At 44.1% G+C, this 25,454-nt stretch overlaps 1 protein-coding gene across 3 annotated transcripts; it reads right to left on the bottom strand.

Moving 5' to 3' along the window:
* Positions 1-433: 433 nt before the first annotated feature.
* On the bottom strand, positions 434-23,201 carry LOC120560192 (histone-lysine N-methyltransferase SETD1B-like). 3 transcript variants are annotated; one of them, XM_039802435.1, is made up of 19 exons: positions 23,102-23,201; positions 22,407-22,541; positions 20,079-20,183; positions 18,715-18,985; positions 17,669-17,781; positions 15,647-16,474; positions 13,666-14,760; positions 12,924-13,028; positions 12,160-12,238; positions 10,145-10,365; positions 9,462-9,567; positions 7,177-7,698; positions 5,212-5,659; positions 4,193-4,572; positions 3,398-3,549; positions 2,434-2,541; positions 1,852-1,971; positions 1,445-1,582; positions 434-957 (listed from the first exon to the last, which is right to left on the bottom strand). In XM_039802435.1, the coding sequence occupies exons 2-19, from the start codon at positions 22,524-22,526 to the stop codon at positions 784-786; spliced, it is 5,085 nt and encodes a 1,694-aa protein (XP_039658369.1). In that variant the 5' UTR covers positions 22,527-22,541; positions 23,102-23,201; the 3' UTR covers positions 434-783. The 3 variants fall into 3 exon arrangements, with proteins under 3 accessions (XP_039658369.1, XP_039658370.1, XP_039658371.1); XM_039802436.1 differs by having other exon boundaries at positions 2,434-2,538; XM_039802437.1 differs by having other exon boundaries at positions 7,177-7,695.
* Between the last annotated feature and the right edge of the window lie 2,253 nt (positions 23,202-25,454).

The raw sequence follows: 25,454 nt of genomic DNA, 5'->3' as shown, positions 1-25,454 counted from the left end.
TGCTGTTACCATGGAAATGTTTACCAAATCCACAACGTTTCTACCGTTGAAGTCTCTGATAGTTTCTGTACACAGCCTTGTTTCTCTTTTTTGCCCTTTTCAAAATTTTGTTTAGCGCCGAAATCAAATGTTTTATGGTCATGATTCCTCTGACCTCTTCCTCTTGGCAGAACTTTCAGTCAAAAGAAGGCCATTCAAGTCCAGCTACATGTTCAATCTGTTCAATGCTGATTGGTCTGGTGGTGGCGAGGACCCTAAACTATACACAACATGGCCGCTGTTACAACATTTGGTATGAAACATCCGAAAGAATACGAGTTGTGCACGAAGGAGTCTCCAGACAGCAGCCAGAATGCAGCAACTTCAGGTACGGCAAAGGAAGGACAGTCCCTGTTTACTTCATTCATGTGTTTACTGGGTTCATGGACTGAGGATGGGAGGAGGAGTCAGCACAATCTCAACCAGGGGATTCGGTATTCGGCCGAACCCTGAAAATCTGGATTCGGTGCATCCCTAGTGAGAAGTCATATTCTTGCAAAACATGTGGAAAAGATTTCAGCCAAAATAGTGGCTTGTTGGTCCAAGTGAGAACTCACACAGAGTGAGTTTCATCCCTACTCGATGGTTACCACACACCGATCGCCTGGCGTTTACAGGCGGAGCGTTGCCCGCTTGTCTGTTCACATGAGGAGTGCAGTAGAGTCCGCGGATCCACGCGACTACGCAGGCGGACTGTCACTCCCTGTGTGAAGAGCCATTAATAATCAGACATTCTGTCAGAGTTTAGTTGAGGGAGCCGCGGCAGCTCTCCGCTCCACACAAACAGGGGATCTTGGTCTCCTCTATGGGGAACTTGTAGTCGTACGTGACCTCTTCGTTGATGCTGATCGGCTGCCGGGAGTAAATCACGATCTTCTTCTGAGACTCCACACTGATGATCTTTGCATAACAGTTAGGCTGCAGAAGACACAACGGGGATTGTGTTTAAATAAAGACATTTAAAAGACATGATGTACCAGGGTTCAACAATAAAGGTTTCCCGATGGCCCGGGGAAACTAAACGCAGCGTGCGTAACTTTGGGAGGGTTGAGATCTCTAAATATCACGTTTGCATGTGTTGAAAAAGCAACAAAAATATTGAAACAAATGTGGAAAAAAACATCAAAAAATTTGTCTAATTTATATAATATACATATATACACACATAAATATATATATTTATCCTCCGGGAAAACACAACCGCGTTGCGCTGTGGTACACAGGAGTAAAATGTAGGGTACATCGTATGTACGCTCAGATTAGCTGTGCATTGTGGGTATTTTATAGTGAACTATATAGTGAAGGAAATTGAATCCCAACCCACTATGTAGTATGAAGAACTATTCCTGCAGCTTCTATCTCATCCAGAGTCCCTTTAATCCCAGCCGGAGCAGCTGTTACTCACGCTGCAGCTGTGGTTGATGAAGCGCGACAGGTTCCCCCATTTGGTAGCGTCGATGATGGTTTCCTGGTCCACCCGGAACAGATAGCTGCTCCCGATGCCCTGCTCCTCGTACCGCTGCTCCCTCATGTCAGCCACCACCTGAACACAAACAAAACACACGCCAGAGTCGGTTGTTTCTGTCGCTCTGGAAAGTACCACAACACCCAACAGGTCCCAACGGGCCCCAACGGGTCCCAAACCTTCACACTGCCTCCACGTGTCAACCTACTGCATTTTGGGTCCAAGCTATTGCACAAACCCTGACAATTATTGTGTTAAAAATGAAGATCAGTGTTGATTTGAATATTGAATATTTCCCTTTAAGCTTCCTGATATCGGGGACAGCCCTTCGTTTGAATGTGTCTCACCTGTCTGATGATTTGTCCCACGTACTCGATCACCATCTCGTCTGCTGCGATCGGCTCCATGGCGAACAGGCCCCACTCGTGAATATGACTCCGGCTGAAACGGATCCTCTTCTTCCGGAACTGAGAAACACCAAGACGTAAAGAAACACGTTGTGAACACAGGCTGCAACAGCTGCACATACGGGCATGATTTAATCACTTAATCACCATTTAAACCCCTGAAAAACTCCCCCAGAAGTCGTTTGTTCCAGCAGCAGTTATGTCATAGTTTCTCGATGTTTATTTCAACATTTAATGCTTTTTTGTCGCTTTTTTTTCAATGTTTTTGTTGCTTTTTAGTTAAGGAGAAAACACAAGAATTTCACCCAGGAAACAGGTGTTCATGTCCTGGAAGCTCACTTTTCTTGGCTAAACTCAACTCTGACTGCCTCTAAAGAGCCCTCCCCTCACAGTGCTCTGTACCCAGCTCACAGTCACCTTTTCTCCGCTAAATTTAAACTGTAAAGAACGCTAAACTTACATCGTGTGAGCGGCCAGCAGTCGCCGTAGTTACAGAGAATATCATAAGACTGTGTTGGTCACCTTGAGCTGGTTGAACTTGAGCAGGTCGCTGTCGCAGCTGAAGGACGCCAGCAGGCGGCGCTGCTCCGAGCGGAAGTCCGATCCAGCACGCAGCGAACTCGTTCCCTGCTGAAACACAAGACGGCTTTAACCCTCCTGGTGTCCTCGGGTCTAATTTGTATGTCAGAAATTTGGGGTTTCTTTCAACCAAATTGTCAAAAAACATAACGTGGATGGTTCCATATGAACATTACTCTTCACCAGTTAAACAAATGATCAGTTCACTACTTTCATTGAATTTGGGTGTGTTATTTACTTTTATAGCATTTGAAAAAAAAATGGTCAAAGAACATTGGAAAAAACAACAAAAAATGTCAAAAAAAGTGCAAAAACAAATCATCAACAATAACATCGAAAATTTGTGACAAACATAAGGGGGACAAAAGTGACCAAAAAGTCGAAAAAAGTGACAAAAACATCGGAAAAAAGTGAGAGACGGCAGAGGTGTGTGTGTGTCTTTGTGTATATGTGTGTCTCTGTGTGTATGTGTGTCTGCGTGTCTGTGTGTTTGTGTGTGTGTGTTTGTGTGTGTGTCTGCGTGTCTGTGTCTTTGTGTGTGTGTGTGTGTGTGTGTGTGTGTGTGTGTGTGTGTGTGTGTGTGTGTGTGTGTGTGTGTGTGAGAGAGACGGCCCTCTTCTACAACGACATTGACACAAATTACAAAGACTGAAAGAAAACAACACAGAATAAATAAATTAGGATAATAAGGAAAAGAAACTATGATTCACAAACAATGTCAAAATGCTGAGAAAGCAACAAAAAAATATCGGGGAAAAAATATAAACTTTGTAAAAGCGTCATAAACAGCTGAAATCTTGTCTCGGGTACCGACGAACCGGTTCGGGCCGGCTCTGAGTACAAGTACCCAAACATGTGTACTTACAAGTACAAGTAAATGTACTTAGTTACATTCCTGGGTGGGTACCTGAGAGCTGGTCGAGGGAAGCTCAGCCGCCGGCGTCGTGTCGTTGAGATATTTCATCTTCTCTCTCCGGCTGATTCTGTAGAAACCTTCGCTGCGAGCCGAGCCGGTCCGGTGATCGTGTTCCGAACTCTTCTCCGCAACGACTTTAGTCAGTGAGACGCAGCTCAGGATCCGAACAACACAACGTGATTCACAGACAATAAGGTTACCGTGTCAGGACGTTCCACAGACAAAAACAAGACAAAACAGACAAAAACCTTGAAAAAAGTTACACAAATGGCATTTATTTACCTTTTTTTCCGACATTTTCAAAGCTTTTTTTAAACGGCCTTTTATTTTGAAGTTTTTGTCACTTTTTCAATAAATCTTTGCATTTTTTTTCAACTGTTTTTGATGCCTTTTAAGAACTTTTTTGTCCAGAAGTTTTGGATGATTATTTTAATATTTTGTATCCTTTGTTTTCTCGACATTTTTAAGCTTTTTTTAACGGCCTTTAATTTTGAAGTTTTTGATGATTATTTTAATATTTTGTATCCTTTGTTTTCTCGACATTTTTAAGCTTTTTTTAACGGCCTTTAATTTTGAAGTTTTTTTGCTTTTTCAACAAATCTTCGTGCTTTTTTTGACATTTTTTTACGCTTTCAGGAAGAAGAAAAAATTGTGACGTTTTTGATGATTATTTCAACTTTTCTTACAGTATTTTTAATAATAATAATATAGAACCTTTAGCATTGCGCAAATCCAACCAAACTCAAACCAGCTTGTGTTGATCTGGTGTAATCTGTTAAAGGATATGAGGGTGAGGAACCCAACGCGTGTCGCTGATCCAGCCGAGGCTGCTGTCGACCTCCTGCAGCCGCTCGTACGTGCACCGCAGCAGCCGCGCGTCTTCTTCGTCCAGGCCGTCCGTCCACACGCTGTGTAGGATCCTGGTCTCCTGGCCGCGGGAACGCCACGGCCCAGGCTCACGCTGCGAGGACAGGGAACGGGCGATCCTCCTCCGATGACGGAGCCTCCTCCTTCGCCTCCTCCAGTGTTTTCTCCTCCGTAAGGATTTCTCCGTCTCGCCCAGACGCCCCGGCATGTTCTCCAGCCCCCGCAGCGGCTTCGCTCTCACGCAGGAACTCATCCAGGCAGCGTTCCCGTCGGAGGAGTCGGAGGAAGACTCCGAGAGGCTGCATGGAGAAAACACGGAGAAAACACAGAGAAAAGATGGAGAAAAGACGGAGAAAAGACGGAGAAAACACAGAGAAAACAAAAAGAAACGTTAGTTGAGAGGATTTGTTTTTTTATGTTTTATTTATCTCAAACAATCAACAAGCTGTAAAAGACGAACAGGAATAAAAACAGATGAAAACACGGAGATTTAGATAAATATAAATAAATATAATGAATGAATAAATAAATGATGATACTTGAAATGGATAAAGAAGGGACTCCCGTGTTGATATTCAGACGTTACCTGCCAAGTCATACTTCTGTGGTTAATTTTGTGAAAGTGACTCAAAAGTAATGTAAAGCAAAACAATTCAGACAGTAAAGTGTGATTTCTGTTCCTGGGGAGGTTTGTGTGTCCATGTGTGTGTGTGTGTGTGTGTGTGTGTGTGGGCTTGTTTTACTATATTCGTGGGGTCCAATAACCAGGGAATACAGTATACTTGTGGGGTCTGCACAGCCTTGTGGGGCCCAAAATTCTGGACCCCACAAGTTTTAAGGGCTGTTTTGAGGGTTAACAAACCTGTGTGTGTGTGTGTGTGTGTGTGTGTGTGTGTGTGTGTGTGTGTGTGTGTGTGTGTGTGTGTGTGTGTGTGTACCTTTGTGTCTTCCTCGTGTGGAATAAGGATCTTCTGGGTATGATGATGTCTCTCCCGGGAGTCTTCGGGGCCGTGACGTACGGGTTAATCACCGGTGGCGAGCAGCACCGAGTCCATCCAAGCCTCTCCTCTCTGCCGGGAGTTTGGGGCATTTCCTGGTACGAAGGGAACGAGCCCGGGGGGTCAGAGGGAGCGAGAACGAGCTCGCTGTCTGCCGAGGAGAGAGACACAACGTCATCGTCGGCAGAGTCTTCGCTGTCCGGTCCGACCACGATCCCTTTCCCCGGCGTCGGCGGCCGCTCCACCTCCTCCGCTGCCGGAGACGAGCTTCTGAGCCGGAGGTCTGGGTCGCTGTCCGGCAGGGAGCCGGTCGGAGTCACCGGCCTGCAGGGAGACTCCTCCGCCCAATCAGGGCTTTCCATCTCCACGTCCAGGTGTGGCTCGGCCGCTGTGCAGAGAAACAACAACAGGATTCCATATTGTCCATTGGGAGGTTTTTTATTTGTTGGGGTTGTGTGTTTTTTTTTTTTTTTCTCGGTTTTGTGTTTTTTTTTATTTGTCAGGTCCTGGGTTTTTTTTTTTTATTGTTCCAGGTTGGTGTTTTTTTTTTTTTTTCTTTTTTTGTTTTTTTATTTTTGCTTTTGGTTTTTTTTATTTTCCTTTCTTAGTCGGTGAGGGTTTTATTATTTTTTTTTTTGTGGTTTATTTATTTTTTTTTGGGGTTTTTTTTATTTGTTTTTTTTGTGTAATTTTTTTTTTTTTTTTTTTTTTTATTTTTTTGGGGGGGGGGGGGGGCATAACTCTGTCCTTTTAGAGATAAAAGGAGGTTTGCTTTTATAAAGTCCAGTTTAGTGTTTTTAAAATCAGTTATTATATAAAAGCAGGTTAGTTTTTTTTATTTTTTTTTAAAAACTTTAAAAACTTTTTTTTTTATTTTTTTTTAATTCTTTTTTTTATAAATGTCATGTTTATAATATTTATTTATATAATATATATCATTAGTTATATATAAAAATATAAAAACTGGTCCATGTCTAGTGCAGGTCTAGTAATAACTGGTCCAGGTCTAGTGCAGGTCTAGTAATAACTGGTCCATGTCTAGTGCATCTAGTAATAACTGGTCCATGTCTAGTGCATCTAGTAATAACTGGTCCATGTCTAGTATAGGTCAAGTAATAACTGGTCCATGTCTAGTACAGGTCTAGTAATAACTGGTCCATGTCTAGTGCAGGTCTAGTAATAACTGGTCCATGTCTAGTACAGGTCTAGTAATAACTGGTCCATGTCTAGTGCAGGTCTAGTAATAACTGGTCCATGTCTAGTGCAGGTCTAGTAATAACTGGTCCATGTCTAGTGCAGGTCTAGTAATAACTGGTCCATGTCTAGTGCAGGTCTAGTAATAACTGGTCCATGTCTAGTGCAGGTCTAGTAATAACTGGTCCATGTCTAGTACAGGTCTAGCAGTGACTCTGGTCCATGTCTAGTACAGGTCTAGTAATAACTGGTCCATGTCTAGTGCAGGTCTAGTAAGAACTGGTCCATGTCTAGTGCAGGTCTAGTAATAACTGGTCCATGTCTAGTGCAGGTCTAGTAATAACTGGTCCATGTCTAGTGCAGGTCTAGTAATAACTGGTCCATGTCTAGTGCAGGTCTAGTAATAACTGGTCCATGTCTAGTACAGGTCTAGTAATAACTGGTCCATGTCTAGTGCAGGTCTAGTAATAACTGGTCCATGTCTAGTACAGGTCTAGTAATAACTGGTCCATGTCTAGTACAGGTCTAGTAATAACTGGTCCATGTCTAGTACAGGTCTAGTAATAACTGGTCCATGTCTAGTACAGGTCTAGTAATAACTGGTTCATGTCTAGTGCAGGTCTAGTAAGAACTGGTCCATGTCTAGTGCAGGTCTAGTAATAACTGGTCCATGTCTAGTACAGGTCTAGTAATGACTCTGGTCCATCTAACCTGGGAGTCCTGCAGGCGACGGAGGCGGGCGGTGGTCCTGGCGCTCGCTGGTTTGCAGCTCCATCATGTCCTCCAGGAAACAGGAAGAGTTCTGGTTGTCCTCCAGGAAACAGGAAGTGTTCCTGTTCTCCTCCAGGAAACAGGAAGAGTTCTGGTTTTCCTCCAGGAAACAGGAAGTGTTCCTGTTCTCCTCCAGGAAACAGGAAGAGTTCTGGTTATCCTCCAGGAAACAGGAAGAGTTCTGGTTCTCCTCCAGGAAACAGGAAGTGTTGTGGATCTCTTCCGGTTCCAGCAGAGCGCCGGGGGTCAGCGGGGCCGACATCTCCGTCTCCATTGGCTCTTCGTCTGACGAGATGACGATACACTCGGCGTCCTCGCGGGCGGCCTCTTCCTCCTCTTCCTCCTCCTCCTCCTCCTCCTCTTCGGGACTGATGTCGCAGGACGACGAGTCTTCGAAACTCTCCAGCTGCTCGGAGGAGAACTGGCTCTCCTCCGAGCAGCTGCTCTCTGGAGAACTCTCTGCTGTTGACACAAGAAGCAGAAGTTTACTGACTCATAGAATACTAGAGCGCGACCGATGAAGGATTTTTAAGGCCGATATCGATACAAATATTTGGCGATTTAAAAATACGATATTCCGATATATCGGCCGAAACGTGTAACAAAACATAATGTGTATTATATGTGTATATTTGTATTCATGTATTGAATTGTATTCTTAGGATATGAAACTAGAGATGCACCGATAGAGCGGCCGGTGATCAGAATTGGCCGGTTTTCCCGTGCTCGGCCACGACCGTCCGGCAGGTCAGTCTGACATATGGCGATTTCATGCCGGTCAACGCTACAATTACCTAACAACAGAAGTTATATGAGTTACAGCTCTCAAGGACGCCACGCACACACGGACGCCACGGCACGCACGCCACAGCACGCTCTCTTTCTCCTTTCTCTCAACTTCTCCGCCCTGTGGCATGTACCCGCTCGCGGTGTGAAGCGTGTTCTGGCGCTATTATCGCACATGTAGGGAACCTCATGAGTTAACCTGCAACATGTCAGCTGTTTGGACATTCTTCAGCGTGTGTGTGTGTGTGTGTGTGTGTGTGTGTGTGTGTGTGTGTGTGTGTGTGTGTGTGTGTGTGTGTGTGTGTGTGTTTGGACATTCTTCGACGCGTGTGTGTGTGTGTGTGTGTGTGTGTGTGTGTGTGTGTGTGTGTGTGTGTGTGTGTGTGTGTGTGTGTGTGTGTGTGTGTGTGTGTGTTTGGACATTCTTCAGCGTGTGTGTGTGTGTGTGTGTGTGTGTGTGTGTGTGTGTGTGTGTGTGTGTGTGTGTGTGTGTTTGGACATTCTTCAGCGTGTGGTCACAAGATAACAAGTTTACAATATGCAACACCTGCAAAGAGACAGTAGGGCGTGGAGGGACCACACCAAAAACCAGAATCCCATTTCTTTATTGTGATATTAGATGTGAAAAGAAGGAAATGGTTCTAACGTTGCTCTTTAGATGTGTGTGAATGTCCCACACCAGGAATCATTTATATAGTTCTATTTTATAGTGATCCATTATCTGTTCAACACATTTTCTATTAAAGAAAAGATAGAGAATAAATATGTGTGTGTGCTGTAAAGTGGTTAGAAAAAATGTGATCGGAATCAGCTAAAATAGGTATCGGCTGGCCTAACTCGAAAATCGGAATCGGCCTAGGAAGTTTTAATCGGTGCATCTCTAATATTAATGCAATGAATTCAGCGAAAAAAACCATCTAAATGATATGAATTACAGGGCTTAATGTTTCATACGTATGGTTCATGAGAGCAGGCTGGAGTACTACAGCCCTGGGAATAGGTTCCAAATATCATTAAGGTAGTTACTGATTTGTCTGTTTTTGGTGAGTTTTTTAAATTGTTTGTGTTGGCCACTTGTTACTCGAGTTACAGTAAAGACAACCTTTAATAAACTCGGAATTGGCTAAAATCGGTATCGGCTGGCCTAACTCAAATAAAATCGGAATCGGCCTAGAAAGTTGTAATCAGTGCAGCTCTATATGAAACTTAAAGGGTTAAACCCGAGGGAGGTCGTAGAGCACCCTCTGGTGGACAAACTAAGCAACGCCAACACTCAGAACCTGGTTGAAGGGTTTTTGTTCATTAAATATTCATTTATTGGCCATTATAAATGCCGGTCCCGATAGTTGAGTAGAAAATGCCTAATATCGGCCGATAATATCAGTCGGGCTCTAGTTTACAGTGTAGGCGTATGGGATTGTTCATGCCGGTTAACGTACCGGCATCTGAGCCCCGCTCTCCGTCGCTGCTTGGGACAGCGTCTTCGTCCTCGGCGGGTTTTTCTTCCTCCAGATGATCAGCGCCATCACCTTCGTCTCTATCACACTAATCACAGCACGAGTTATAGAGATAAATATACTGCAAGGGCCTGACTTTGGGTTCAACATTGGGGGAGTTGAGATCTCCAACTATCTCAGGACACGTCTGCATGTGTTGAGAAAAGAGACAAAAAACTCGAAACAAATTGCTGAAAAAAGAGAAGAAAATTTTAAAAGGTGACAAAAACAACGTTAAAAAAAAACAAAAAAAAGGCAACAATAACCTAAAAAAATTCTAAAAAAGGTGATAAAAAAGTTGGAATAAAATGACGAAAAAGCGACAATAACGTAAAAAAAAAAAAGGTACTGTTCTATGTACCACACACACACACACACACACAGACAGACAGCCACACACACAGAGACACACACATACATACATACAGAGACACACACACACACACACCTAAATCAGTCCATAAGATGAGCAGGAGAGAACTCAACCCCAATAAATGTTGCATGAAAGTTGAAAGTGAGTTTATTAAATGTTGTTTAGTCATTGCCGATCGTTCCAGATCTCGGACTTTAAGCGTTGCCACTTTAGGAACTCTGTAGTCTTTCTAACTTTCTACGTCATTATTTACCAGACTTTGAGGATCCGCAGCAGCCGGGCCAGTCGCCTCCACTTCTTCTGATGTTTCTTCATCCTGAAGCGTGTTCTCTTCTTCTTCTTCTTCCTTCTCTCCATCATCATCATCATCATCATAATCATCGTCGTCGTCGCTGTCGAGTGCGTGCGGGCGTGCGTGTCTGCGTTTGGTTCTCTCAGAACAAAGTCTGGCTTCGTCCTCGCCCTGTTTCACATCTACGCTCAGAGAGACACACAGACGACCACAGTCTGGATCAGAGACATGAGTTAAAGGAGACCTATCATTAGGGTTGGGCATCGAGAACCGATTCCTAATCGGAATCGATTAAAAAATTACGATTCCATCGGAATTTCTGTATTGTTTCTGTATTGGAATCGTTTTGGAATCGTTTGGAGGATTTGGTTTCAAATCCAATCATCACTTCCAAATTTAACATGCGCAAGTTTGGGTTTCCGTAGCGGCCAGGTGCTTGTTGTGTTGCAGCCTTGGAGCACAGTAAGCGGTGCTCTAGTGTGGCTTTATTTTATGTTGAAAAAGCTGTAAAACTGCAAACCACCTTTGAATCAAAATAAAACTTTCCTCTTATTTGTGATATGAGCATGTGACCCGTTTCAACTCCACCACTCAAAGAATCAGAATCGAGAATCGATAAGAACTGGAATCGAAAGGAAGAATCGGAATTGGAATCAGAATCGTTAAAATCCAAACGATGCCCAACCCTACCTATCATATACTGTGTTAACATTCACACTTGTATTTTGTTTGGAGGTTATCAGAAAGTGAGACTTTATACAGTCACAAATCGCTGATGAAGGTTTCTAAACCAAATATTAGGTCTCCTGCACACTGGCTGCGTGGCATGAGTGTTGCGTTTCTGTTGCGTGTCAGTTGCGTGGCGGCAATGTGGCGTTTTCTATGTCTTTCCCCACCAGAAAGGTGTCTGACGCAGCGCTGCTGCTAGCCTTGTCTGGACACATGGATGTTTGCCATAAACATAAACATAAATATATACCGATCTGATTACAGCAAAGACAACGTCGGCAGTATAGACGGCAAAATAGGCTCCAGAATATTTCCTTCTTTTAAATCACATTTATATATCTGCATTTATATCAAAACCTCGAGAGACTTTCAAACATCAACATTTCATTTATTAAATGTATGTCAAAATGTCAAAATGACATGACAACATTTCCTATTCCATGTTGTCTGGAGACGCTTCTAACACGCTGGTGTGTCGCGTGAAAAATAGGCGTCGGTGTAAAAAAATTCAGTCTCTGTAACCATAACAAACAGTGTTAACCGAAGGAACAGTAGGAGCTGGTTGAGCCATCACTGCAGCAGCGTTAGCACGTAGGCTACTTCCACAATGCGTATTCATGACTCAACCAACTCCTTCTTGTCGGTTATTGGCTGGAACACTGTTTGTTATGTTTGGTGGTGCAGGTTGGTGCAGTTTGTTTTTGTTGCCGTTTGGGTAGCCTGAGCTGTCTACAGAGACCACATTTTTTTACAGTGTGTTCAGGGGACAGGCAGCTAGCAGATAGTGAGGAGATGTTTGCTGTATGTGACAAAAAATATTGTAGCCTAAAAAGAGCACGTTTAAAGTTAGATCTTTCCCTGGCGTTAGCGTGTTTCTACATGTAGGAGTGTTTCTATCCTGCCTGGAGAAGACCAACAGCTAGTTTTGGTATGTGGATTTCTTTTTAAAAACTCTATAAAGTGTCTTTGAGTACCATATGAATAAAATATATTATTGTTATTGTTATATAGAACCACATTGGGGGGGTAGAGACAAAAACATCAAAAGGTGACAAATGTTGGAAAAAGCGTCAAAGACTTGGAAAAAAACGTTGAAAAGGGAGACAAAAATGCCCAAAAAATTGCCCAAAAAAAGACGACAATTGGGAGGGTTGAAACCGCCCCCCCCCCCTTTATTATAGCTATGAGAGAAAATACATGAAAGCATAACAGGTGTCCTTTAATATTTATAGAAGAGAGTTAGTTACCTGAGCTTTGGTGAGTAGAACACGTTACAGTTTCTGTCTCTTCTGACCTAACGACGTCATCGTCTCTTCTCCTCTTTACCTGAAGAACAACAAGTCCTTTTATGTTTCAGAATCATCACTCAGAGGGTGTGTGTGTGTGTGTGTGTGTGTGTGTGTGTGTGTGTGTGTGTGTGTGTGTGTGTGTGTGTGTGTGTGTGTGTGTGTGTGCGTGCGTGTGCGTGTGTGGATGCGTGGGGTAGAGTAAGTGTGTCTCTGTGTGTCTCTGTGTGTCTGTGTGTGTGTGTGTGTGTGTGTGGGGGTAGAGCAAGTGTGAGAGCAAGGTGTGTGTGTGTGTGTGTGTGTGGGGGTGGGTAGAGCGAGTGTGAGCAAGTTGTGTGTGTGTGTGTGTGTGTGTGTGTGTCTCTGTTGGTCTGTCTGTGTGTGTGTGTGTCTGTGTGTGTCTGACTGTGTCTGTGTCTGTGTGTGTCTGTATCTGTGTGTGTGTGTGTGTGTGTGTGTGTGTGTGTGTCTGCGTGTGTCTGCTTGTGTGTTTGTGTCTGCGTGTGTGTGTGCGTGTGTGGATGCGTGGGGTAGAGTGAGTGTGTCTCTGTGTGTCTGTGTGTCTGTGTGTGTGTGTGTGTGTGTGTGTGTTTCTGATTGTGTCTGTGTCTATGTGTCTGTGTGTGTGTGTGTGTGTGTGTGTGTGTGTGTGTGTGTGTGTGTGTGTGTGTGTGTGTGTGTGTGTGTGTGTGTGTAAATAAAAGCCGTTGTGCGTCACAGTTTACCCTGAAGGACGGCAGTGGAGGCTTTTGGCTCTTGTGGCCGCCGATGTGACCGAGTGGATTCAGAAGAACGCTCGCTGCTCCGCTCTTCACCGGAGAAACTTGGATCTTATGAAGAAAAACAACAACAACAACAAACACATTATTCTTCAGCTCTGGTCTTCATCTTATTGTCATCAGAAAAAGATCTGAACATGTTGGACCTGAAGAAATACTCTGCTTCAGACGAGGCTCTTCTGAGGCTGCTGCCAGTGGTCAAAGCCTCCAAAAAATCATAACTTAAATGCTTTGCTGTCTTTTCAACTTTTCAACTTTTCTTTATTACCGTCTCTTCAGGCTGAGTGGCTGTAACCTGTCAGAGAGAAGCTGTGAAGCTCTGTCCTCAGTTCTCAGCTCCCAGTCCTCTAGTCTGAGAGAGCTGGACCTGAGTAACAACAACCTGCAGGATTCAGGAGGGAAGCTACTGTCGGCTGGACTTCAGAGTCCACACTGTAAACTGTAAACTCTCGGGTCAGATCATGTTAATATAATAATGTTGCATATGATGTAGATGTAGAGATCATAGAATGTATATGTAGTAACAGGGCTTCCCACAGAAAATATGTTAGTTAAGGTAGTGGGGTGGGGTTTTCGGTCAGACTGTTTGTGTTTGTGTGTGTGTGTGTGTGTGTGTGTGTGTGTGTGTGTGTGTGTGTGTGTGTGTGTGTGTGTGTGTGTGTGTGTGTGTGTGAGGTAGATAACTTACCTTTGTTGTCTTCTCTTGACGGTCCCACCAGTCCTCAAACGCGTTGAACGCGCCACCTTCAATCACTCTGCGTGTTATGTCCTTCTTAATGATCGACTTCAGTTCATCTGCAATAACTTCTAAAACCTTTTCCACCGTGACTTCGTGAGGGTTCTTTATCGGCGCGGTGGGATAGTCTGGCGGAGGGACTAAGGGGTTAAACCTGGGGAACGGCGGAGCGAGAAAGGGCGGTCGAGGGAACGGGGGAGGTTTATCCAATGGGCCTGCGGGCCGTGGCGGTAACGGGTACGCAGCGTGCACAGGGAAAGATGGAGGGGGTCCGAGGAAAGCTGGAGGGGGAGGAATGAAGGGAGGAGGGATGGGAGGAGGGATGTGACGGCCTGGAGGAGGGATCCGGCCTGGAGGAGGGATAGGACGGCCTGGAGGAGGGATGGGATGGCCTGGAGGAGGGATCCGGCCTGGAGGAGGGATAGGACGGCCTGGAGGAGGGATGGGATGGCCTGGAGGAGGGATCCGGCCTGGAGGAGGGATAGGACGGCCTGGAGGAGGGATGGGATGGCCTGGAGGAGGGATGGGATTGCCTGGAGGAGGCATATGATGGCCTGGAGGAGGGATCCGGCCTGGAGGAGGGATAGGACGGCCTGGAGGAGTGATGGGACGGCCTGCAGTAGGGATGGGATGGCCTGGAGGAGGGATGGGACGGCCTGGAGGAGGGATGGGACGGCCTGGAGGAGGGATAGGACGGCCTGGAGGAGGGATAGGATGGCCTGGAGGAGGGATAGGACGGCCTGGAGGAGGGATAGGATGGCCTGGAGGAGGGATAGGACGGCCTGGAGGAGGGATCAGGCCCGGTGGTGGGATCCAGCCTGGCGGAGGGATGGGGATGGTGCCATTCGGCAAGCGAGGTGGAACCGGTGGAACAGACCGAGGAAAGGGAGGGACGGGGAACGGGAAAGGGGGGACGGGTGGATGGGAGATGACAGATTTAAAGTTTGGAGGAGCGATGGAAGGGGGGAGGTGAGCGGACGGAGCCGGAGGAACCGGGGAGATCTGGCACCGTCTGGGCTCCCCGTCTTCATTCGCTGCATGATGCTCCTGAACAAAAACACATTCAAATCTGAATGACTCATTTGTAGATCGACATAAAAACCTGAATCTGTGGAATTAGTTTTTGTCAGTTTTCAGCGGTGAGTTTTCTGCTATTGTGTCCGATCTTAATTCTTAGATAATTCCTAAATTCTTCCGAATTCTGGGTCTGCAAAAAAAGGGGACGAATTCTTTGAAAAACAAGCCAAAAATAACCAGGGTTCAACAATGTCCCTAAAGTAACACGCCAGGTTGGGAAAGTTAGGGCGCATGTAGAGATGTTGAGGAATTACCCTGAGAACAACAGGAACTACGGCAATAACATAGAAAAATGTGCCAATAACGTTGGAAAATGTCACAAGTCCTACACAATCTGGATTGTGGCCATAACATCTACATCTTATAACTTATTCCCTGTTACATATTGTTCTTAAATTATATTATTCTTTTCTTGTTTGTCAAGCAATTCTATTATGTTAACATTATTGTCTTTTCATAGTCATAGACAGTTAATACTTCGTAATAAGCTATTGCACTGTTCAATCCCTGCACGGTTCTCTTTTGCACACAGTCTACCATAGCACCTCATCATGGTCATTACATCACATGGTCACATGGTCACTGCACTAATTGTTAACTCTTTACATTTCTGTGAGTGATTTTTATGCATGTGAGATATATGTGTTTGGTGTGTTATGGTTGTCTAAGCTACTGGATGCCTAAAATTTCCCTCTGGATGAATAAAGTATCTATCTATCTATCTATCTATCTATCTATCTATCTATCTATCTATCTATCTATCTATCTATCTATCAAATACATCTAAATAAGTGTCAAAAATGTTCTAAACAAAGATGAAAACTAGCAACTAAGCCCTGCCCGTTGGAGGACTTACCGTGTCTCCGTGAATCTTCTGAGTGAAATCAGACGGAGACTGGGGGGAGTTTCTCGTCAGAAAAAAAACAGCTTGAGCAGTTTCATCCTCCAGCGACAACGCATCAACGTCCTCCACATCGTCGTGGCAATGGCAGCCGGTTGTGATGTCGCAGGAAGTGCAAACAAGCGAGCCGTCTGAGAGCGGCGAGGTCGGACTGTCCTGATTCTGATCAAGAAACGTTAAAGTCCTCCTGTCCAAGTGCGACGGTTCAGTCTGGCTGTTTGTCAGCAAACTCTCAATACGGGAGTCCAAACTCTCGGAAGAACCGTCTGTAACGCGTTCGTGTTGCCGCGGCAGCGAGGAAGCGGCCGTCTGCTGGGCGGCTGTGAAGTTAAATCTCAGGATGCTGAAAGAGTCTGGAGACGTACCGGTGACCCCAAACCCGTCCGTGGACTCCTGAGCAGGGGAGGCGAGGTCTGTGTTGTTGTGAGTGGAGGATTGTGTGTTGTGACTGCACAGAGTGAGCTGCTGTCTGCTGGTTGCGTTGTTGTAATGCTTTAAAAAAACGTCAGGGTCCTCGGCAGATCGTCTGCTGGGAAACCTCGCCACGAGTTTACGTCTCAAGGGGTTGTGGACACTGAGGACGGAGACGGAGGGCTCCCCCTGCAGGACGGGAGTCGCCTGCAGACTGGAGTAACACGAGTCCTGGGAGAAGCAGGGAGTTCCCTGAGAGCGAGGGGTGAGCCCGAAGCTGCCCGGCGTGTCCTGCCAAATACTGGAGTAGGCGGTGTCCAGAGACAGGGTGGGGCTTAAGCTGCTCGGCTGCCGCTGATTGGCTGCGCTGCCCTGGTAGAGAAAACAACATGAGAATCATTATCCTTAAAGAAGACTATTGTATCTATAACGTTAAAAAAATATCTTTTAGTAAGATAGCTTTAATAAATGGATAGCTTTACTGTTAGGCCCCTATCTTTCACCCGGCGCAGCGCAAAGCCAGACGCAAGTGTCTGCTAATTTAAGACTGACTCAGTTGTCAGTTTCCCGTCCAGCTCCCACGTTGTTTAAATAACAAATGCACCTGCACCCATCTGTGGCCCATGGGGGTACTGGTCTTACAGGGAGGTGTGTTCAGGTGCATTCTGGGCGTGCTGGTCTTACAGGGAGGTGTGTTCAGGTGCATTCTGGGCGTGCTGGTCTTACAGGGAGGTGTGTTCAGGTGCATTCTGGGCGTGCTGGTCTTACAGGGAGGTGTGTTCAGGTGCATTCTGGGAGTATTGCTATCTTGAGGCAGCGGGAAGTGATCGCGCCATTGACCAACAAAAACCTGGTCTAAAGTCAATAACGCAGCATTTCATTGTTATTTTAACAGAGCATTAGTAAAATGTTCCTAGGCTCGTGCACAGCAGGCACACACTATGCTTGTTACACACACAGGGACGCACAGTAGCAGCACACACACACACACACATGCAGAAGATTACAAATACAAATATTACGGTGCAAATCCTCCATCATAACAGCAATGCTCCAAGGTCCAAACGCGCCTGGCTTTTAAAGGGAATGGGAGATGATGTCTGATTGGTTGATTACATGTTACGCCCAAAACACACCTCTGATTAATGAAGACACTAAGGACAACCCTTTAGAACCAGGCGCCCGGTGCACGGACACTTTTTACCGCCGTGAAACTAGCAAAAGTGGATTTGGACACGCCCTAAACACACCTGCGCCAGGCGCTTCATGCCGTGGGCTTAGATCGTGTTGTGCAGCGGTCGCGCGGAGGCACAGTGGCCCAGTACTCCAGCCACCAGTGTTGGAATATAAGGGCATGCCACCCGCCAAAGTGGCTAGTGAGAGTGTTTGAAATCTACGGTGAGTGCTAATGTCAAGCCCTGAATACAGGTATATTCAGACACACAGTAAGAGAAAAATAAAGTGTTTTTCAAACATTAAAGCATGTAAACATGTTCTAGTAGAAACACAGAATACAATAATGAACCTGGCAACGGTATATAATAGATGTGCTTCTAAAATGTTTACCAGCAGACTGTCGATTAAGCTCTGGAGCGTTGGCTCGCTGCTGCCCACCGGCAGCATGCACGGAGTGTAAAAGCCTCGGGAGAGCAGCTGCAGATGCCGCGCCCTGTTTTCACCTGAGGAAGGCAACATTCAACAACAACAACGTTAAAAGGTAACTTCGGTACTTTCCAACCTGGACCCTACAGTATGTTCCCATGTCTGTGTGTCTGAGTGACTGATGGGAACAACAATCTCTGAAACTGGTCCAGTATTAAACAAGAACCAAGCAGTAACGTAACCCTACAGGACTAATGTTCAGCAGCAGTTAGAGTCCACTAAAAGTTCAGTTGTTGCCGCTGACAGACTCAGATTGTGTCTGACAACATTATGGGATGGATCCCTACAGAGTTTAACATGAAACAGCCCCGAAATCACCATCACCAAACTCCACCAGACTCCATGTAAATAATCAGGACTTTTATCATCGAGAAACACACTTCATTCAAAGTGGACAGAAACTAAATTAAACTATCAAAAGCCATCTTGGTTCATCTTTCCACTGTTCCAACAATCACCTCTCTTAATTCACCCATTTACATGTGGAGATATGCTGGCTCTATACACGCTAAAAGTCCTGATTATTTACATGGAGTCTGGTGGAAATATGCTGGCTCTATACACGCTAAAAGTCCTTATTATTTACATGGAGTCTGGTGGAAATATGCTGGCTCTATACACGTTAAAAGTCCTGATTATTTACATGGAGTCTGGTGTAGTTTGGTGATGTTAAACTAAAAGGATCTTACTCTTTAACTAAAAGGTCTATCTCTGTAGGGATCCATCTCATAATGTTGTCACACACTTAGAATAATAATCTGAGCCTGTCAGCGGCAACAACAGAACTTTTAGTGATGATAACTGATGCTGAACATTAGTCCTGTAGGGTTACATTACAGCCCGGTTCACGGCTGCTGGTTACAGCGTTCTAGCTTATTACTATTACCATTTTCCAAGATTGTTGTACATGTGCATGATGTATAGTGTGGTATTCCCAGAATCCGTGTTACCTTTAGGATCTATTTCCACGTGGATAACATTTCCCATCACTGAGGTCTGATGGAGGTGCTGCACGGCGTCTCTCGCAGCTCTCACCGTGTCGAAGACCACCTTTGCGATCCCTAAGTGCTTCTTGTTCTTCGGGTTGTAAAATATTTCCACCTCCTCAGCGTTCCCGTAGATATTGCACATGTTAGTGAGGAACGCCTCGTTCACGTTGTCATTCAGCCGGGAAAAGGTCACTTCTTTGGGAGGGACGGGGCCGACGTACCATTCATCAACCTGGAGGGACACAAACAACAACAACAACGACTAGAACTGTGACTGACAACCAGCCTTCAGATCACAGCTCTCATCTTAAACCTCATGATGGATCATTCTGTTGCTGGTATTTATTGTCTGACCGAGGTGTGTGTGTGTGTGTGTGTATGTTTTGTGTGTGTGTGTGTGTGTGTGTGGGTGTGTGTGTGTGTGTGTGTGTGTGTGTGTGTGTGTGTGTGTGTGTGTGTATGTGTGTGCGCATGTGTCTGTGTGTGTGTGTGTGTGTGTGTGTGTGTGTGTGTGTGGTGTGTGTGTGTGTGTGTGTGTGTGTGTGTGTGTGTGTGTGACGGCTGTTAGTGAGAGTCGTAGCGTCTGCTGGTCAACCTTGGCGACATGGCCATTCCAAAAGAGAGGTGATCTCTCAGACACACACACACACACACACACACACACACACACACACACACACACACACACAGATACACTGAATAAAACACACAAAATTGTATGTAAATAATCATTATTTTTTTTAAATGTTGTATGGGTTCTATACAACATACATCCATGTTATTTTTGGGCAATTTGGTTGAAAGACATTAAAAACTTTAAATAAATAAGAAATATGCTGTTTTTAAATAAAAAGTACCCAAAAATGTGAATGCTCTTCGCACGTACAATTCATGATCACTACTTTTATTGAATTTTGGATGTTTTATTCAAGTTTTAGCATTTAAAAAAAATGTAAATGGTTTTAAAACTGTATTCTGACTAAACTTTGAGTCTTTGAAGTCTGATTATCCATCAACATACGTTCCTCTAATAATAGTCTAAATATTTCATCCTTTCTGCTTTTTTAACTCAAAAATTAGGTATAATTTCCTACAAATGAGGATTATTGTCCATGAATTCCAAAAATAAGTGTAAACCATAGTGGTAATAACTTGGTGTTAGTGGTGTTTGGTGGTTGGGTAACAAAAGCAACAAAAACCTTTAAAAAAAAACCCGACAAAAACATAGAAAAAAGCATCAAAAGTGTCGAAGAAAGGGATATAAATGTCAGAAAAAGCATCAAAAAGGTGTTCGTGTCATGGGTTAAGGTGACTCTAATATTTACCTTGAACCTAGAAAGCAGGAGCTCCACGTTGTTGCTTTGGCTCCACAGTCTGCAGACGCGAGGATCTCTGACCGCCTCCACAGGGACCAGACCTAAGTCCTCCACCTGTTGACCAGCAGCAACACACATCAACAGACCCAATAAACTGGTAACAGAGTGGATTATAACGGGGAATATGTCGACATAACAACAATACACATCAACAGACCTAATAAACTGGTAACAGAGTGGATTATAACGGGGAATATGTCGACATAACAACAATACACATCAACAGACCCAATAAACTGGTAACAGAGTGGATTATAACGGGGAATATGTCTACATAACAACAATACACATCAACAGACCCAATAAACTGGTAACAGAGTGGATTATAAAGGGGGAATATGTCGACATAACAACAATACACATCAACAGACCTAATAAACTGGTAACAGAGTGGATTATAACGGGGAATATGTCTACATAACAACAATACACATCAACAGACCTAATAAACTGGTAACAGAGTGGATTATAACGGGGAATATGTCTACATAACAACAACACACATCAACAGACCTAATAAACTGGTAACAGAGTGGATTATAACGGGGAATATGTCTACATAACAACAATACACATCAACAGACCTAATAAACTGGTAACAGAGTGGATTATAACGGGGAAATATGTCTACATAACAACAATACACATCAACAGACCTAATAAACTGGTAACAGAGTGGATTATAACGGGGAATATGTCGACATAACGGGAAGTGCAGGTTTAGCGATACTAAATAAATAAATATAATAATAAATAAATAAATTTAGGGCTGAGCGATATGGAGAAAATCAAATAGCACGATACTTTTGACCAAATACCTCGATATCGATACCGCAACGATATTATAGTGTTGACTACTGGTGCTTTCACAAAATATTTACACAATGAGATTTTAGATAAATAATCATCAGTGATGTGGATATAATGACAAAGTGGGTAAAGGTGAATAATAGAACAGTTACAGTCTAGTAAGTTCAGAAAAGTACATCACTTTACTGTAATGTAGCCTTTACAACCAGGAAAAGATACTTACGTCATATCACAATATTATGATATCCAAAATCTAAGACTATATCTAGTCTCATATCACAATATTGATATAATATCAATATATTGCCCAGCTATAGTTGATGTTGTAATAAAGGTCTTAAAATTCATTCATAAAAAGGTCCTAAAAAGGTCTTTAGAAGTCTTAAATTTCACTTGGTGAAACATGGAAACTCTGTTTTAAGGTGTTGATATCAGTTCATATTTGCACTAAATCGCACAACATTGAAGCTAACATTTGGAAACAATGATTGATTTTTTTTGCCGTTTTCTGTATTTATGTCGCTTTTCCTCAACGTTTCTGTCGCCTTTTCTGAGTTTTTTGATGCTTTTTCAGGGGACATATGTCGACATAACAACCGATAGTGAAAGATGCTCCCAGTGCTGTCAATCCTAACGGTACACTCGGTATCAACATCTGCCTTAGTGGAAAGATTGGCTTATATTTGTTACTGAATATTATGTTGCATTTTAAACATGTCTATGGTTTGAAGTTTAGTTTCTTCTGTGATGCTGTTTGTACGTTTATCTGCTTTATTTTACTGTTGCAGTCAACTATTGTCACTACTCTTATAATGTTACCACGCTGCACATATCTGTCTATATGGTTCATACTGAATATCCATATGTATTCTGCTTTTCTTATTATATATTCTGCTAATACACTGCATATATCTATATTATTCTTACTACTATTATAATGTCACTGCTGCTACATTGCACATATCTGTACATGTTGTTCATACATTGTTCATATTACATAGTCATATGTATTCTGCTCTTATAAGGTAACTGCTAATACACTGCACATATTTATATTTAACTTATATCACTCTGAACCACCTTCTGTACACCAACTTTACACTACTGTCTACACGGCTCTATATGTCTTGTCCTGTCTATATTTTGAATATCACGTTGCACTTTTCTGCTCTTTTTGCACATCTTGTTGGACGCAAACTGCATTTCGTTGTCTTTGTACTCTGCACAATGACAATAAATCTGTATCTAATCTAATCTAAAACTGATCCGTTGGATATTCAAGCATTGATTTAGATTTCTGTGTGCTACTATATTAAGTTTCAGTATAGGTATAAACAGTATTTCATCTAAGCCGTATTGAACATTAGTGCATGTGTTTTCCCCGGGTGTTGTTGTCGAGGGCATGTGGAGTCATAGCGGGGGCCAGTGGGGGCCCTTAATAACCAGGTGATAGTGAAAGATGCTCACCGGTAAGTTGAAGTGCTGTCCATCGTAACGGTACACTTTGTAGAGCCCGTTGGTTAGAGCAGGGTCAATCATCAGCTTACAGCTTCTCCAGGGCTCAGCAGGACGTCTGGCACTGTCCATCACATCGGTCACAACCTGGACACACACACAGAGAGAGAGAGAAACACACACACAGACACACACACACACAGAGAGAGAGAGAGAGAAACACACACACAGACACACACACACAGAGAGAGAGAAACACACACACAGACACACAGACAGACAGAGAGACACACACACACACACACAGAGACACAGATATACACACACAGAAACATACACACACACACAGACGCAGAGACACACACAGACGCAGAGACACAGACACACACACACACACACACACACACACACAACACACACACACACACACACACAACACACACACACACAACACACACAACACACACAACACACACAACACACACACACACACACACACACACACACACACACACACACAAAGTAAACATAAATATAAATGTAGCATAACATAGCATTAAGCTAGCTGCGCCGCCTGAGGGAAACACGCCCCAACAGGTGATGGAGACGGAGAGCATCACCTGTTCTCTTCTGTCTAACATTTTAAAAACACGCAGAAACATCAAACATTTCCAAATACTTTAAAGTTATTTTGAACTGTAACTTACCGGAAGCGAAGTTCGACACTTTTGTGGAGCAACATTGTGGAAAAGCTGTTGCTGTTTTCGGTGTTGTTTCCCCACACGGTTGGTCGCGCAGGTAGCCTCAGGTTGGATGAAAGAGGAAAGATCCCTCCGCCAGGAGGCTGCACAGACACAATATAGATCCTTCCGTACAGGCGGAAGGACACGAAAGGTTGGAGGAAGGAGAGTAAACAGTCGACTGCTGTGTTTTTTTGCACAATAACACAATAACACAATAATGTGCTGATGAGTCATAAAAAAAGTGAAAGTTATGTAGAAACATTACGTCATGTTTAAGATATGAAGAAGGCTATATATTCTTTTCTATGGTTCAAAAACAATAATAATGTGTCAGTGTTGTTTTTATATAGGTTATATATGTGTATCACGCACACACATACACACACACAGAAACACACGCATAGACATACACACACGCACGACACACACACACACACACACACACACACACATAACGACATGCACACAGACAACCACACAGACACACAGAGAGACACGCACACCCACACACACAGACACAGAGAGACCGAGAAACATGACATTAAGTCATGTTTAAGATATGAAGAAAGCTATATTTAATATTCTACATGGTTCAAAAACAATAACAATATGTCAGTTTTGTTTTTATATATATATATATATATATATATATATATATATATATACCTATATACATATGTTCATTTAAAAAAGTATATTTTTAGCATTTTTTTATTGTCATTTTTATTTATTTATTTTTGGGGCCGTAAAATTCATGTGAACATTGTCAACAACCAATGGGTGCTCTCGTCCAGCACCAATCAGGAAGAAGCTAGAGACAGTTTGGGTCATGGTTGCTATGGCGCCGTGCTAAGCTAAATGCTAAGCAGAGACAGTTGCTGCTTTTCAACCCTTCTGAAGAGAGATTTACCGGCAGATAAACACAGACCTCCGGCTACTGGAGACATTCATCTGCAGGTACGGCAGAGTCCAAGACAGTTTGGGAAAGTCTGTGAGAGTCCAGTAGAGTCCTGCAGAGACAGGGAGAGTCCTGCAGAGATAGGGAGAGTCCAGGAGACTCTTGCAGAGATAGGGAGAGTCCAGGCGAGTCCTGCAGAAATAGGGAGAGTCCTGCAGAGATAGGGAGAGTCCAGGAGACTCCTGCAGAGATAGGGAGAGTCCAGGAGAGTCCTGGAGAGATAGGGAGAGTCCTGCAGAGATAGGGAGAGTCCAGGAGAGTCCTGGAGAGATAGGGAGAGTCCTGCAGAGATAGGGAGAGTCCAGGAGAGTCCTGGAGAGATAGGGAGAGTCCTGCAGAGATAGGGAGAGTCCAGGAGACTCCTGCAGAGATAGGGAGAGTCCAGGAGAGTCCTGGAGAGATAGGGAGAGTCCTGCAGAGATAGGGAGAGTCCAGGAGACTCCTGCAGAGATAGGGAGAGTCCAGGAGAGTCCTGGAGAGATAGGGAGAGTCCAGGAGACTCCTACAGAGAAAGGGAGAGTCCAGTAGAGTCCTGCAGAGATAGGGAGAGTCCAGGAGAGTCCTGCAGAGATAGGGAGAGTCCAGTAGAGTCCTGCAGAGTTAGGAAGAGTCCAGGAGAGTCCTGCAGAGTTAGGGAGATTCTTTGACAGCTCTGAGAGTCACATAGAGTCCTGGAAAGTCCAAGAAATTCTGTGAAAGTCTGTGAGAGTCCAGGAGAGTCTGAGAGTCTTGCAGAATCTGGAAGTTGCAGTCAGACTGAGGACAGCAGCGCTTTGGGTCTGATTAGTGCAGTTGTGATGTCTATGAGTCTTATCTAACTTCATCATCTTAGTGATGAAGTATTAAAAAGTTATATTGCCTGTGGTAGGAATGATTTCCTGTAGCTGTCCGTGCAACATCAAAGCTGTCGGAGCCTCTAAGAGAAGGTGCTCCTCTGTTGGACAAGTGTGTGTGTGTGGGGGGTTAACTAATTAACAGTTTGTTCAGTGACCTCCTCTCAGCCAATAACGGAGCAAGCCTTCCTGATCAACTTGTTCAGCCTGTTTGTGTGGCTGGCTCCGATGCTGCTGCCCCAGCAGATGGCCGAGGAGAACAGAGCGCTGGCCACAACAGACAGGTAGAACATCTCCAACACCACAACAGACTGGTACAACATCTCCAACACCACAACAGACAGATAGAACATCTCCAACACCACAACAGACAGGTAGAACATCTCCAACACCACAACAGACAGGTAGAACATCTCCAACACCACAACAGACAGGTAGAACATCTCCAACACCACAACAGACAGGTAGAACATCTCCAACACCACAACAGACAGGTAGAACATCTCCAACACCACAACAGACAGGT

Source organism: Perca fluviatilis, chromosome 6 (genome assembly GCF_010015445.1).
Source record: "Perca fluviatilis chromosome 6, GENO_Pfluv_1.0, whole genome shotgun sequence".
Taxonomy (NCBI): domain Eukaryota; kingdom Metazoa; phylum Chordata; class Actinopteri; order Perciformes; family Percidae; genus Perca; species Perca fluviatilis.
This window is presented reverse-complemented; position numbering and strand designations above follow the sequence as displayed.